Source organism: Daktulosphaira vitifoliae, unplaced genomic scaffold (genome assembly GCF_025091365.1).
Source record: "Daktulosphaira vitifoliae isolate Bord-2020 unplaced genomic scaffold, ASM2509136v1 Scaffold_2, whole genome shotgun sequence".
Taxonomy (NCBI): Eukaryota; Metazoa; Arthropoda; class Insecta; order Hemiptera; family Phylloxeridae; genus Daktulosphaira; species Daktulosphaira vitifoliae.
Genome location: NW_026099573.1, coordinates 6,368,773 through 6,381,061, shown reverse-complemented (window position 1 = coordinate 6,381,061; position 12,289 = coordinate 6,368,773). Strand labels below are relative to the sequence as shown.

Genomic DNA, 12,289 nt, shown 5'->3' with positions numbered 1-12,289 from the left:
TAGCTTTTGTAATTATCCACCAATTTCTTAGAATTAAACACTATCTACTGATTTGCATCGAAGCGTTTCTTATGATAGTGATTTTAATCACTGTCAGATTAAATCTATACTGGACCCAACTATGCAACATCCCCACTATGCCGCGACCCCACTGTGCTGGGTTTTTTTATTATATAATAAATACTTGAATCCATCACACTGTCTTTATTATGATGTATTTTACAAGAATCTTTCTTTTATTACTAGTTTTAATACACCTTTTAGCTTCGATGGGAAGTTGAGAAGGTATTAATTTTACTATGATGTGTTTTTTTTTGTGCATGTATACGCTCAATCTCAGGTTTCGCTGGACCAATTTTGATGAAAAATATGTCAAAAGATTACAAATCGTATCTAGTCGAAGACATTATCCTCAAAATCGCTAATTTTTGACATTTTTTACTTAAAATTGCCATAACTATTTTAAAAATAATCGAATGATNGAAGACATTATCCTCAAAATCGCTAATTTTTGACATTTTTTACTTAAAATTGCCATAACTATTTTAAAAATAATCGAATGATTATATTTTTTTTATAGATACCTTAGGTATTTACCTATCATTTTATATATTTTTGTGAACATTTGACCCTTTACCAGCCCACAGGAAGGGTTTTAAAATGGTAACTTTTACAAAAAATTAACTTTTTCAATTTAATTTTTAAAGTGTTCCAGAAATATTAACACTTTTATATGTATCTTAAATTAAAACTTATGTAGTATACTTTAATTTGAAAAAAAAAATTTGACCTCCTGATTTGTCTTCATGATGAAAATGATTACCATATTCAAAAATATGCTATTTTTGTGTTAAAATTCTGGGTTTTGTATTTTATTTTATTTTAAAATACATGACAAGGGGAGTACACTTATTTGGATAAATATTATATAAATAAAATTGATATAGCATAGAAAGTTAAACTTATTTAAATTTTTTTGCTTTTTGAAGTCGAGAAAAATAATTTTGAAATTTAAACTAGCTTAAATAGCCAACTTTTTCAGTCGACGTTAGCGACGTATGGTTGCTGAGTCAATAAAACTTGTTTGACGCGCTTGGGGTACAAGGTTCCAACCCGCCTATGGCAAGGAATTTTTTGCATTTTTTTCTTAATTCTTTTTAAGTTAGAATAAATTTTTAACTCGTTTGATTTTTATCTCATTTAGATTCAATATCTTCAATAAAGATCAAGGATACCATCACTGTAGTCGCCCCTTGGGAGAAGAAATTTCTTATTCATATTAAAATTATTTTACTATATTTTAGGTTTTAGCTTCAATGAAAAGCTGACAAGGTATTTTTTTGTGACTATCATTTATTTTCTTTGCTCTAACTTGACCTATATTTTTCAACGATACGTTAAATGATTACAATTAGTTGAAGATATTACCCTCAAAAATTGAAAAAAAAATTCTTATTTATCAATTAAACAGTTACTTATCCCATGTTCTCCATACAGACAATTAAAATCATTCATTTCTAATGTTTTCAAAGTATTTATTGACGAATCAAGTTTGATATGATAGGTTTCAACTACAAAATTAAGGTATAGAAGGTTTATATTAAATAAGGTATTCAATATTAATAAAAGGTATATATTAAATCATTTTACTTTGTAATTTAATAATTTTTTTACTTTATTTGTGTGTGCTACTACAAGATTATAATATTACAAATTTTTTGGTAACATGTTACTATATAAATCATTTCTAAAAAAAAATTATTATTAGTTTCTCCTGAATTAGAAATGGATTTTTACAATTATAATTAAATTTTATAATATGCTCAATTGAGTAAATCTTTTTAACAACTTTGTTTTGATTGGTTCATTTAGTTAAAACAAATCATTAAAATTAATTAACTTCTCAATATTTCAATTATAAAATTTTTTTAAACACCAAAAGTTAAAAAACTAGGTAATGATTATTATTATTTCAATTTCAGTTATCTATTACGATAAAAATGCAAAAAAATATTGAGCTACTCTGATAAATTTACTATAAATAGTAATTAGAAAACTTTCTAACTGCATATTAATCTTAACGGTACAATTTTTTTAATTCTCATAAAATTTTCTATTTAATGATGTCAATTTCAAACTTGCCAATTGAGCTAAAAGTTATGGTAAAATAAATAATTTTTTTTTTATTATAAATATTTACAAAAATCAACTTTAAAGGATTATAAAAATTGGTTAAATATGTCATTTTCCTTATTTTTAACATATATTAATAATAAAAATCAGTATTAATTTAAAACAATTTTTTTTTTGCTTTTAATTAATTTTTTTTTTATATGTAAATACTTATTTTTTAATAATAAGTAATAATATTAAAACTTAGAAGTGATAGAAAAAGTCTAATTGCACAATTGAAAACATGGCGAAAAGTTAATTTAGTAAAGTATACTTTTGTTTCTGATGAAAGTGCCATGTAGTCTAATGTATTTATTCACAAGTAACAAAAATTTTTTGTTGAAAAGTATTGCATCAAGCCCTTTAAATATTTATACGCGTTAAAAGTAAAGAAATATACAACTACTTTATTATTTTTATAATATCTCCGTAAAAATTACAATATTAAATTATTGAATATCAATTTCATTCTAAATTAAATTACTATAATTATTAATACTGAGTTATCAAAATTATTTAAGACTAACACAAACCGTGTTACAATCCGTTGGGAAAAAAATCGTTATCGTTATCAAAAATTTAATCTCTGCTTTTTTCGCTTCATGTTACTGCATTTTATTATATTGTACTATCCCCATCCGGTTTTCTATTATAAAACCTTTCACAAATATTGGAATTATTCGTACAAGGATTTTAACTCAAATCATCGAAATTTCAAATTAGTTAATCAATAACAGCAAGGTCTTGTCTGATCGCTAGTACAATTAAACCTATAATAAACTATTACAATGAACTAAGTATAACATTGGTTTTTGTTATTTTATTATAGGCGCGCCTTATTAAAGTCTGTTGATATAAGTCCTCTAACGGACTATTGTTTTAAAAAATGGAAGCATTGATTCCTGTAATTAATCGTTTGCAAGATGTTTTCAACACAGTTGGTTATGATGCTATTCAACTACCACAGATAGTTGTTATTGGTTCACAGGTAAGTTTTCTTGATATTTCAATAGTTTTAATGAATAATCCAACATAATACAGCTACAAAGATTTTGTAACTTGCTAAATTTAAATAAAAAATTAATTTTACTATATAATTAATATTATTTTTCTTTAAATTTTTTAATAAAAATAGTTTAAAACACTATGTGTTTTTGGACTCAGGTGTAATAAATACAAATATGTTAATATCATTAATAAAAGCCATTTTCAATCTAGTTTCTGTTAATAATATATTATCAGTGTAATATGTTAAAATAATAAAAATATGAGCATATATTATACATGTATAATTGTGACAGAGATATAGTCAATGATGTGTTAGTACCTAATGTTCAATGTTGTGAGCTTTTTTCGGTGACATATAGTATTTTTGATTAGTAAATTTTAGTAAAAAATTAACCTTTAGAAGCGGCAAATTAAATAAAAATTCTATAAAACTATTATATAGAAATATAAATTTTGTTAACAATGCAAGCATGTTACATAATATGAAAAAAACACAGAAGAAGATAATGTGAAAAAAGTAATAAAAAACAAAGAACAAAATGAAAACTATTTAAATTATACTTTAAGATTGAATAAATAAATAAATTTAATAATCAAAATGAAATAATATAATAACTATCTCCTATTAATACGAGCAAAAAATATATAAATTTTTGTACTTTATTTGATTATAACTTAAAAATACTGTATTTTTTAAATTATTTTTTTCCGCTCATAAATGTTTATATATTCTTAATTTATATTAAAAGCTAATTAATTAAAAAAAAAAGAATGCATGATAAAGTAGACATATATTGATCTAGTATTTACAACTATCACAATTATTCTAAGTATTAAATATAAGATATCACATTCAAATAAATAAGTATATGTTAAGAGGACATTAATACATTGAGATATTTTGTCATGGTAGCACTAACCGACATATTAACTAATTAATTTTCAAATTAAACAAATAAAATAAAAAAAAAATTTTTTTATACCTAACTGTTAAATATAAGTATATTTTTATGAGTTTTTATAAGAAAATATGTGATGAATGTTTTCAGAAAGTGTGATAGTGACTTCATATATTTACTTGATCCATTTTCAGCATATGAACTTGTATTGAATTGACTTATCTTATCCCTTTTTTAATTTTATTATTTATCATCAATGTATCACAAATAAAAATTATACACTTAATCTATGATGTTTGTAGAACTATTGTATTATTTGGGTAAAATTTGATTATGTAGTATTAAAACAAAAACTATTGTTCAAATTATATTTGTAATGAATATTGTCAAATTATTGGTTTGATAACAAAACTTTTTCTACTACTATATCCAATAAATTATAAAGTTTGTAATGTTAAAAAAGTATTTTAACCATTAAATAAAATTAATCTAACTCTTTGGAAGCGTTCAAAAGTTTTGTTTTAGGAGAATTTACATAAAAAATTATTTTACTTTACTTCTGAAAAAGAAAATTTTATATTTATCAGAGGAATTTATTTCCAAATGTTCCCCATGAGAATACTTATGTGTATCTTATTGGTACAACCACTTTATTTATAATAAGTACTAACATAATAATATTTTTTGTTCCTGTGAATAGGGGTTAAGAATACTTCAAGTCGTGAGAGGCGACTAATGAGGTTGCATCAGGTTGACAGCCGAAGTAAAATTTTGTCAAAAAGTATGAGGAGTCCTGAACAAAACTTAGGCAGATTATCTCATCTCAGATTTACGCGGAGCTGTAAGAATAGTTATAAAAATTAATGTTGAAGGGAGAAGAGGTAGACAAAGAACAGAGAAGAGGTGGACGGATGTTATTGAATGTGATATGAAGACGACTGATGTGGTAGATTGTGTTACGTGGAAGTTTAGGATCAGGGTGGCCGACCCCAATTAGTTGGGATTAAGGCGAGGAAAAAGAAGATGAAGACTAACTAATAATATTTTTAATACTATTTTTTGGTTTACTATATGTCATACTTTAATAGTCCTGAAATTAATCACAGGTTTATATTACTTTGATGAAAATATGGTATTTATTTATTCTAATGCTTATGAAAGTTCCAAGTTTATAAAGCGTAACAGTACACACTACATAAATAAACATAAGTCCTCAGTTTAATTTTTTTTTTTTATCACTTGTCATTGAGGGTGATTGCGGCCTCCCCTAAGAGGAAGTTTCTTAACCATGTATACTTCTGGATTGGTGGTTAATATCTTGAAAATTTAGTTTAAACAAAGTATACATTTTTTCATTTAAATATTGTCTTTGTCCAAGTCCCATTTGGTTTATCAAAACAAAAATATTTATAATATTTTATAGAGCTCTGGAAAAAGTTCAGTGATAGAAAGTATTGTTGGAAGATCATTTTTGCCTAGAGGAATTGGAATTGTAACTAGATGTCCTTTAGTTTTGCAACTTGTCAATTGCCCACTAAATGATAAAGAACATAGGAATGCTGAAAACGGTAGTTATTTATTAATTGAGACTAATAGTATCTTTTTTTTTTTTTTTTTATAGTCTAAACTATACTTTAATAATTTTTTTTTTATAGGTACTGTGAACATGGAAGAATGGGGTGAGTTTCTTCATTGTAAAAATAAAGTATTTAAAGATTTTTCCGAAATACGCGAGGAAATTCAAGCTGAAACTAATAGGGTGGCTGGTATTAACAAAGGAATTTGTCCAGAACCCATAAGTTTGAAAATATATTCTGTACATGTATTAAATTTGTCCTTGGTTGATTTACCTGGAATAACCAAGGTAATGTTTAACTATAAATTATTATAATACATTATCATAAAAAAAATGTATATATTCATAGTGGAATAGATCTAACTGACAACTCTTATAATATTTGATACAAATAACATTTTGTTTTTTTCTTTTAATATATGTTTTCTTAGACTACATTCAAATCATATTTTTTGTATTACTTGTTTTTCTTACAAAAATGTTTAATTGGTCAGAAACAATTTTAAGTCGAATAATTAACACATTTTAATACAAAGAGTGGGTACAGCTTATACTGGTATATATTTTTAATGCATACTTCACCTGGCGCAATATATATATTTATATATATTGAGAACAATTAATCTTTTTTTTTAATCAATAAATTTAATACAATTTTAAGGTGCCGGTTGGTGATCAACCTGAAGATATTGAAGTCCAAGTGAAAAACTTGGTGACTAAATATATCCAAAATCCAAACTCAATTATATTAGCTGTTAGCACTGCCAATACTGATATGTCAACCAGTGAAAGTCTTAAACTAGCCAAAGAAGTAGATCCAGAAGGAAAAAGAACACTAGCTGTTATTACAAAATTAGATCTTATGGATGCAGGTTTGTAAATTAATAATTGTAGATGTTTTTACTGGAAATTATATATAATTCTATAAATAATTAGGTATATGATCAGTTCTAAACTATTTTATCATCATTTTAGTTCCTAAATACCATATATATATATTAAGGTTTTTCGAGATCTAGCTTAATTTATTGGAAGTCTGATGAACTTATCATAGCTCTAAAATGCTAAATGGTTGAAGTATACCCTTTTTTCTACTAGGTACTGATGCTGTAGATATATTATGTGGCCGTGTCATTCCAGTTAAACTTGGTATAATTGGTGTTGTTAATCGATCACAGCAAGATATAAATGATAATAAGGTATATTTTTAGTCAAATTTAAAACTAAAAATAAATAATGTATAATAACACAGTATGAACATTCTAGTCTATTGTTAATGCCTTAAAAGATGAAGCTACATATTTACAAAGGAAATATCCTTCATTAGCTAATCGTAACGGTACTCCATACTTGACAAAAACATTGAATAGACTTCTGATGCATCATATTCGAGATTGCTTACCAAACTTAAAAGTATAAATTAAAATTTGTACTAAACAAAATAAATTATGAAATGTATTACATTTTTATAATTATAATTTCAGACTAGGGTAAATGTTATGGTTTCCCAATTTCAGTCTCTTCTATATTCATTTGGGGACGATGTATCTGATAAGAGTCAAACCCTATTACAAATTATCACTAAATTTGCTGCAGCATATTGTTCAACAATTGATGGCACTTCTAAAAATATTGAAACTACAGAACTGTTAGTAAATATATAATTGAATTATTAACATATTATTATGTTATTATTCAATATAAAAATTTGTTATTAAAAATAAACAATCAATTAGGACTGTTATAATGGGAAATACCAATAATTTTTTTTTTCCATTTTTATTTCTTAAAATAAAAAAATTTAATCATGTATTCTTTTATACATTATATATTATTATTCTTAATAATATATTATTCTCATATTAAGTTTATAGAAAATTATATTTATTATGACTATAAATTAGGAAAAGTTTTTTTTTATTATTAAAGTAGTCAGATATATTATAATGAACATATACTATATAAATATAAAAAAAAAACATAAATCAAATGGTTATTTTATTTTAATTAAAACATTTTATCATTTACAAATAATATTTCCTAAACTCTATTACCTTGAAAAATTTGTTATCAACAATATTGTTACTTTAATTAGTTAAATATTTATAAATTTCTGACTTAATCGCCCTAATTTTTTGTTTTTAATAATTTAATAATTAATTGTCAATTGTGCAGTTTAACATTGTTATTTCTAAGCTATTTGGATGTTCAATAATAAATAATTTGTTTATATTTATTTCTAGATGTGGAGGTGCACGAATATGTTATATTTTCCATGAAACTTTTGGAAAAGTATTAGACTCTATTCATCCTCTCACTGGTCTTACAAAAATGGATGTGCTCACTGCTATTAGAAATGCTACTGGTCCAAGACCTGCTTTATTTGTTCCTGAAGTTTCTTTTGAATTATTAGTAAAAAGGCAGATTCGAAGGCTTGAAGAACCATCTCTTAGATGTGTTGAACTTGTTCATGAAGAAATGCAACGTATGATCCAGCATTGTGGTGTTGAGTCTCAACAAGAAATGATTAGATTCCCAAAGCTTCATGAAAGCATAGTAGATGTTGTCACTCAACTTTTACGACGCCGTTTGCCTACTACAAATTCAATGGTTAGTTCTTTTAAGTTCCAGTTATAAATTAGACCTTAGTTGCAGCTTGGTTTAATTTAAATGAATGAAGTCAGAGTTACCATTTATTTGATTTTATATATTTTTTAAGTTCAAAAAATTTTATTCAGGTTGAAAACTTGGTGGCTATAGAACTAGCTTACATTAATACTAAGCACCCTGATTTTCATAAAGATGCTGAGTTAGTATCATTGATGATGAAAAGTGCCGAGGAAGATGAAATTGTTAGACAGCGAAATTTGAGAAAAATAAATACAACTGCATCAATTAATGGATGTGATCGGGATGTATGTCATTAAATTAAATCAGTTATTTTATAGTAAAATAATAAACGTATATTTTATATTTTATTTAGAGTGTTACAAGTTTTGGCTCTTTGAAAAAAACGCCTAGACAACAAGACAATAACAGTGAAGTAAACTCTATGGAGTCATCTCCTGCTACAACACCGGTTCATCATGCACCCAATGATTTATTATCTACAGCTGTATCTAATAGCTTTAATAATTTAGACATCCATAGCCCATCAAATGTAAGAAATCTTTCTGAGAAAGAATTGCGTGATTGTGATGTCATAGGTATAAAAAATTTAATTTTAAAACTCATGATATAAGTTTTATATATTTAGTGAAATATAAAATTGTACATCAATTTTCAGAGAGATTAATCAAATCATATTTTTATATTGTGAGAAAATCAATTCAAGATAGTGTTCCCAAAGCAATAATGCATTTTTTAGTTAATTTTGTAAAGAACAATTTGCAGTCAGAACTAGTCACACATTTGTATAAATCAGAATCTGTAGAAGAACTTCTCAATGAATCTGAACATATATCCAAACGCCGAAAAGATGCTGTTGATATGTTAAAGGTAAATCCTGTAATTTTGAATGAAAAGGTATTAATAAATTATTAATTTGTTATATTTTCCATTATAGGCATTACAAAATGCAAATAATATTATAAGTGAAATTCGTGAGGTGCACGTTTGGTGAACATGAATTAATAGAATATTTACTGTAACAGTTTAGTTTTTATATAAATAATTATTTGTTTATTTTTAATTGTAGAGTAATTGGAAAATTGATACATTTAAATAAGTTTCTGTTGAGTATTTCCTTTGTGATCAATTTAAACAAATTTCAGTTCAAAATTCTTAAACTTTAGTTAAAGATATTTTATAGTAAAAATAAATATACATAGTGTTCAGTAAGTAAGGAAACAGGTCAGTTATTATAAACAATGAGAACAATAGAAACCTGTTCCTTACTTACTGAACAACCTGTATATTTACATTATTTTTAATTTAAGCCTGTTTTGAATTACTATATATCATTTGTATTTAAATTTTAAAATATGAATAAAAATTTTACTGTAACACAATAAAAAGTTAATGCACAAAATTATGTAGTTATAAAATTGTTTTGTTGAAATGTACATTGTTGTAAAAAATGATTTGACTTATTAATTAATATACCCTTATTGTTCTCATCCCAATGACATTTTATAAAAAATATAACTGTTGTAGAATTTACAAAAATGTGTGAAATTTTAGTATATGTAAATATTTTTAGTATTAATTATATAAAATGTTAATGGGTATTTTATAAACAATTTTTATGAATTAATAATCATAATCTTTGCTTTTAAATTTTCTAGATAATAAGAAGACAGTTTAAATTAACCAAGTAAGCTAGTATTTAAGCAAATATTAGATTACACATTTGTTACAAAATATGAGAAGATAAAGAAGTGTAAAAATCCTATATTTTGCTTTTATAACAGTTATTGTTTATTAAAGAAAAATATTAGGAAATATACGTATATTGAATGAATGATTTATTTATATATCTTTCAAAATAAAGTTTCTTGAATTTATTTTGATTATTTTTTAGTGTCATTAAATAAAATACATTGTATTTTACATTCATTATCATTATTTTATATTAAAAATTATTATTCATGAGTTTGTTAATTTTTCCACTTGACATGATATTTATATATTTAAGATAAGATATCTGTTACGGTGAGTTTTATGTAGTCACATTTAACTTTCAACCCAATAAGAGAAACTTGTTTTACACATATAAGTGGGGAAGTCGTTTTCTGATCGGTGATAGTCGTCGGCTTATCTACCAATTGTAACCGGTATATAGTCTAGTTGATTAGACACATCGGAGCCGTCATTAGCTGTCCCGCGACCTTTGCGGTGTTTTGGTGCGTATTTATACGGTGGATCTACCGTGCGTGTGATTATAATTATTAAGTCCACGTTGTTTCCGTCAAACGGTTGAAAGTGGTTGAATACACCAGTTCTCGTCCGATCACTGAAGTTGTGCCCAGGTCAGATTATCAAATTCAACGATACTTATAAATCTTATACCTGTATTCATTTTATTTCATTGTAATATTTAGTTGTTTATTAGTAATGTAAGTGCGGACGCCCAAACAACTTGATTATTAATTATATATTAATATTGTTGCTATAGACAAATCCTCTTTTTTTTTTTGGTTTCTATAATTAATAAAGTTATAGGACTTTCTGTTATTCATTCCCTTAGTCAGTCAAGCCAACCGAAAGCCTGTAGACGAACATAAATATATCTTAAAAATAAAATTCAATTTTAACTTTAAATAACGACTTGGAGCCTTGAGTATTACAATGTTATATATAAAGAATAACAATGTTTTATAAAGTTATAAACAGCATATTTTTAATAATTAGATAAAAGTAATTAATTATAATGCACTTATGAAAAGGTGGAATTAATAAATATAAAAATATATTTATAAGCATGGCTTTGAATTATATGCGTTTATAAATTTTGTTTAAGTCACTTTAAAAGATCCCAAGTTTGTGTAACTTTTTTGTAGAATTATCTAGCAACTCAGAAATAATTTTTGTTTTAGGAGGAATTAACCCCTCTAAATTTTCCTAAAACAAAATATTGAAAAAATATACATTACTAAATTTTCAAATCAATAAAAATTTGTACCGATTGATGGATGTGTTCAAATTAACTTAACAAAATGTAAAATTTATTTACATCTCTGCTTATAAACTAGGGCAGTGATACCTTATTCAGGGACAGATTACAGCTTACACATGTTAGCTGCATGCACTCCTAATTTTGTTCAATCTACAATAAAAAAAAAATTTTTTTATAAGGAGTGTATTCAGAAGAGAGCAAACGACATTTTTTAAGTACAAAATTGGTCACACTTGATTATTCTTCTAATTTTGAATTAAAAGTATCTTAATAAATACTTCACTTACGATTTTCTAAATATTTAGTGTAGCAGTAGTTTACTAAAGTTTTCTGATAACAAAGTTAATAATTTGTTTATTATCTCAAGCATTAAGAGTTTAAAATGACAAATTTTAATAAAGTATGAAATAACTTTACACTGATTCAGAGGAATTGACAAGAATAACTTCTTTAACTACTTTTGATAAATTAATTACGTACTAATATAATTTCTAAAAAAAATGTTATCACTTTATTTTCAAAATATATATATTTCATTAATTAGTAATATAAACATTTTAATACCTATACAAGTCTAATAATCTACTGATTGGACTTCATGTTTTAGAACTCCAAATTAATACATTGGTTCATACAAAAGTACAAAATGTTTAATACAACTAAGCAGTACAGTTTTAATAATCTAATTTCAATAAAAACAGAATGGTCTTGAAATATATTTAAAAAACTAGTTGACTAGAAACTTAAAAGTAGTTGTATAAAAAATCATAAAATGGAAAATTTACTTTATTGTGTTAAAAAAAAAAAAAAATGAAATATAGAAAAATTATAGCATGAACATGAAAAATCGTTTAAATGAATTATTAAATTATATAAAATACAAAGACTAGAATAGTTTAACTTAATGTTAAAATTAATGTGATACAAGATAGTATATTTTGTTAAAATATAAAAATAAAAACTGAAAGGATAATTAACTCAAATAATCAAATGAAAAATTATTCTTATATTTTGTAC

At 24.7% G+C, this 12,289-nt stretch overlaps 1 protein-coding gene across 2 annotated transcripts; it reads left to right on the top strand.

Annotated features, from left to right (window-relative positions):
- The first annotated feature begins 2,755 nt into the window (after nucleotides 1-2,755).
- Nucleotides 2,756-10,657, top strand: LOC126898507 (dynamin-1-like protein). Of its 2 annotated transcripts, none has more exons than XM_050672587.1 (13): nucleotides 2,756-2,913; nucleotides 3,002-3,160; nucleotides 5,503-5,647; nucleotides 5,735-5,943; nucleotides 6,317-6,527; nucleotides 6,754-6,854; nucleotides 6,922-7,068; nucleotides 7,140-7,303; nucleotides 7,899-8,265; nucleotides 8,394-8,570; nucleotides 8,639-8,861; nucleotides 8,942-9,153; nucleotides 9,221-10,657. In XM_050672587.1, the coding sequence occupies exons 2-13, from the start codon at nucleotides 3,059-3,061 to the stop codon at nucleotides 9,275-9,277; spliced, it is 2,115 nt and encodes a 704-aa protein (XP_050528544.1). In that variant the 5' UTR covers nucleotides 2,756-2,913; nucleotides 3,002-3,058; the 3' UTR covers nucleotides 9,278-10,657. The 2 variants fall into 2 exon arrangements, with proteins under 2 accessions (XP_050528544.1, XP_050528545.1); XM_050672588.1 differs by having other exon boundaries at nucleotides 2,764-2,930.
- Nucleotides 10,658-12,289: the final 1,632 nt, after the last annotated feature.

Coding starts and splice junctions, on each gene's coding strand:
- LOC126898507 (XM_050672587.1), top strand. CDS start 3,059: ATGGAAGCATTGATTCCTGTAATTAATCGTTTGCAAGATGTTTTCAAC. Junction 6,855..6,921: donor AAGATATAAATGATAATAAG/GTATATTTTTAG, acceptor TGAACATTCTAG/TCTATTGTTAATGCCTTAAA. Junction 7,304..7,898: donor AATATTGAAACTACAGAACT/GTTAGTAAATAT, acceptor ATTTATTTCTAG/ATGTGGAGGTGCACGAATAT.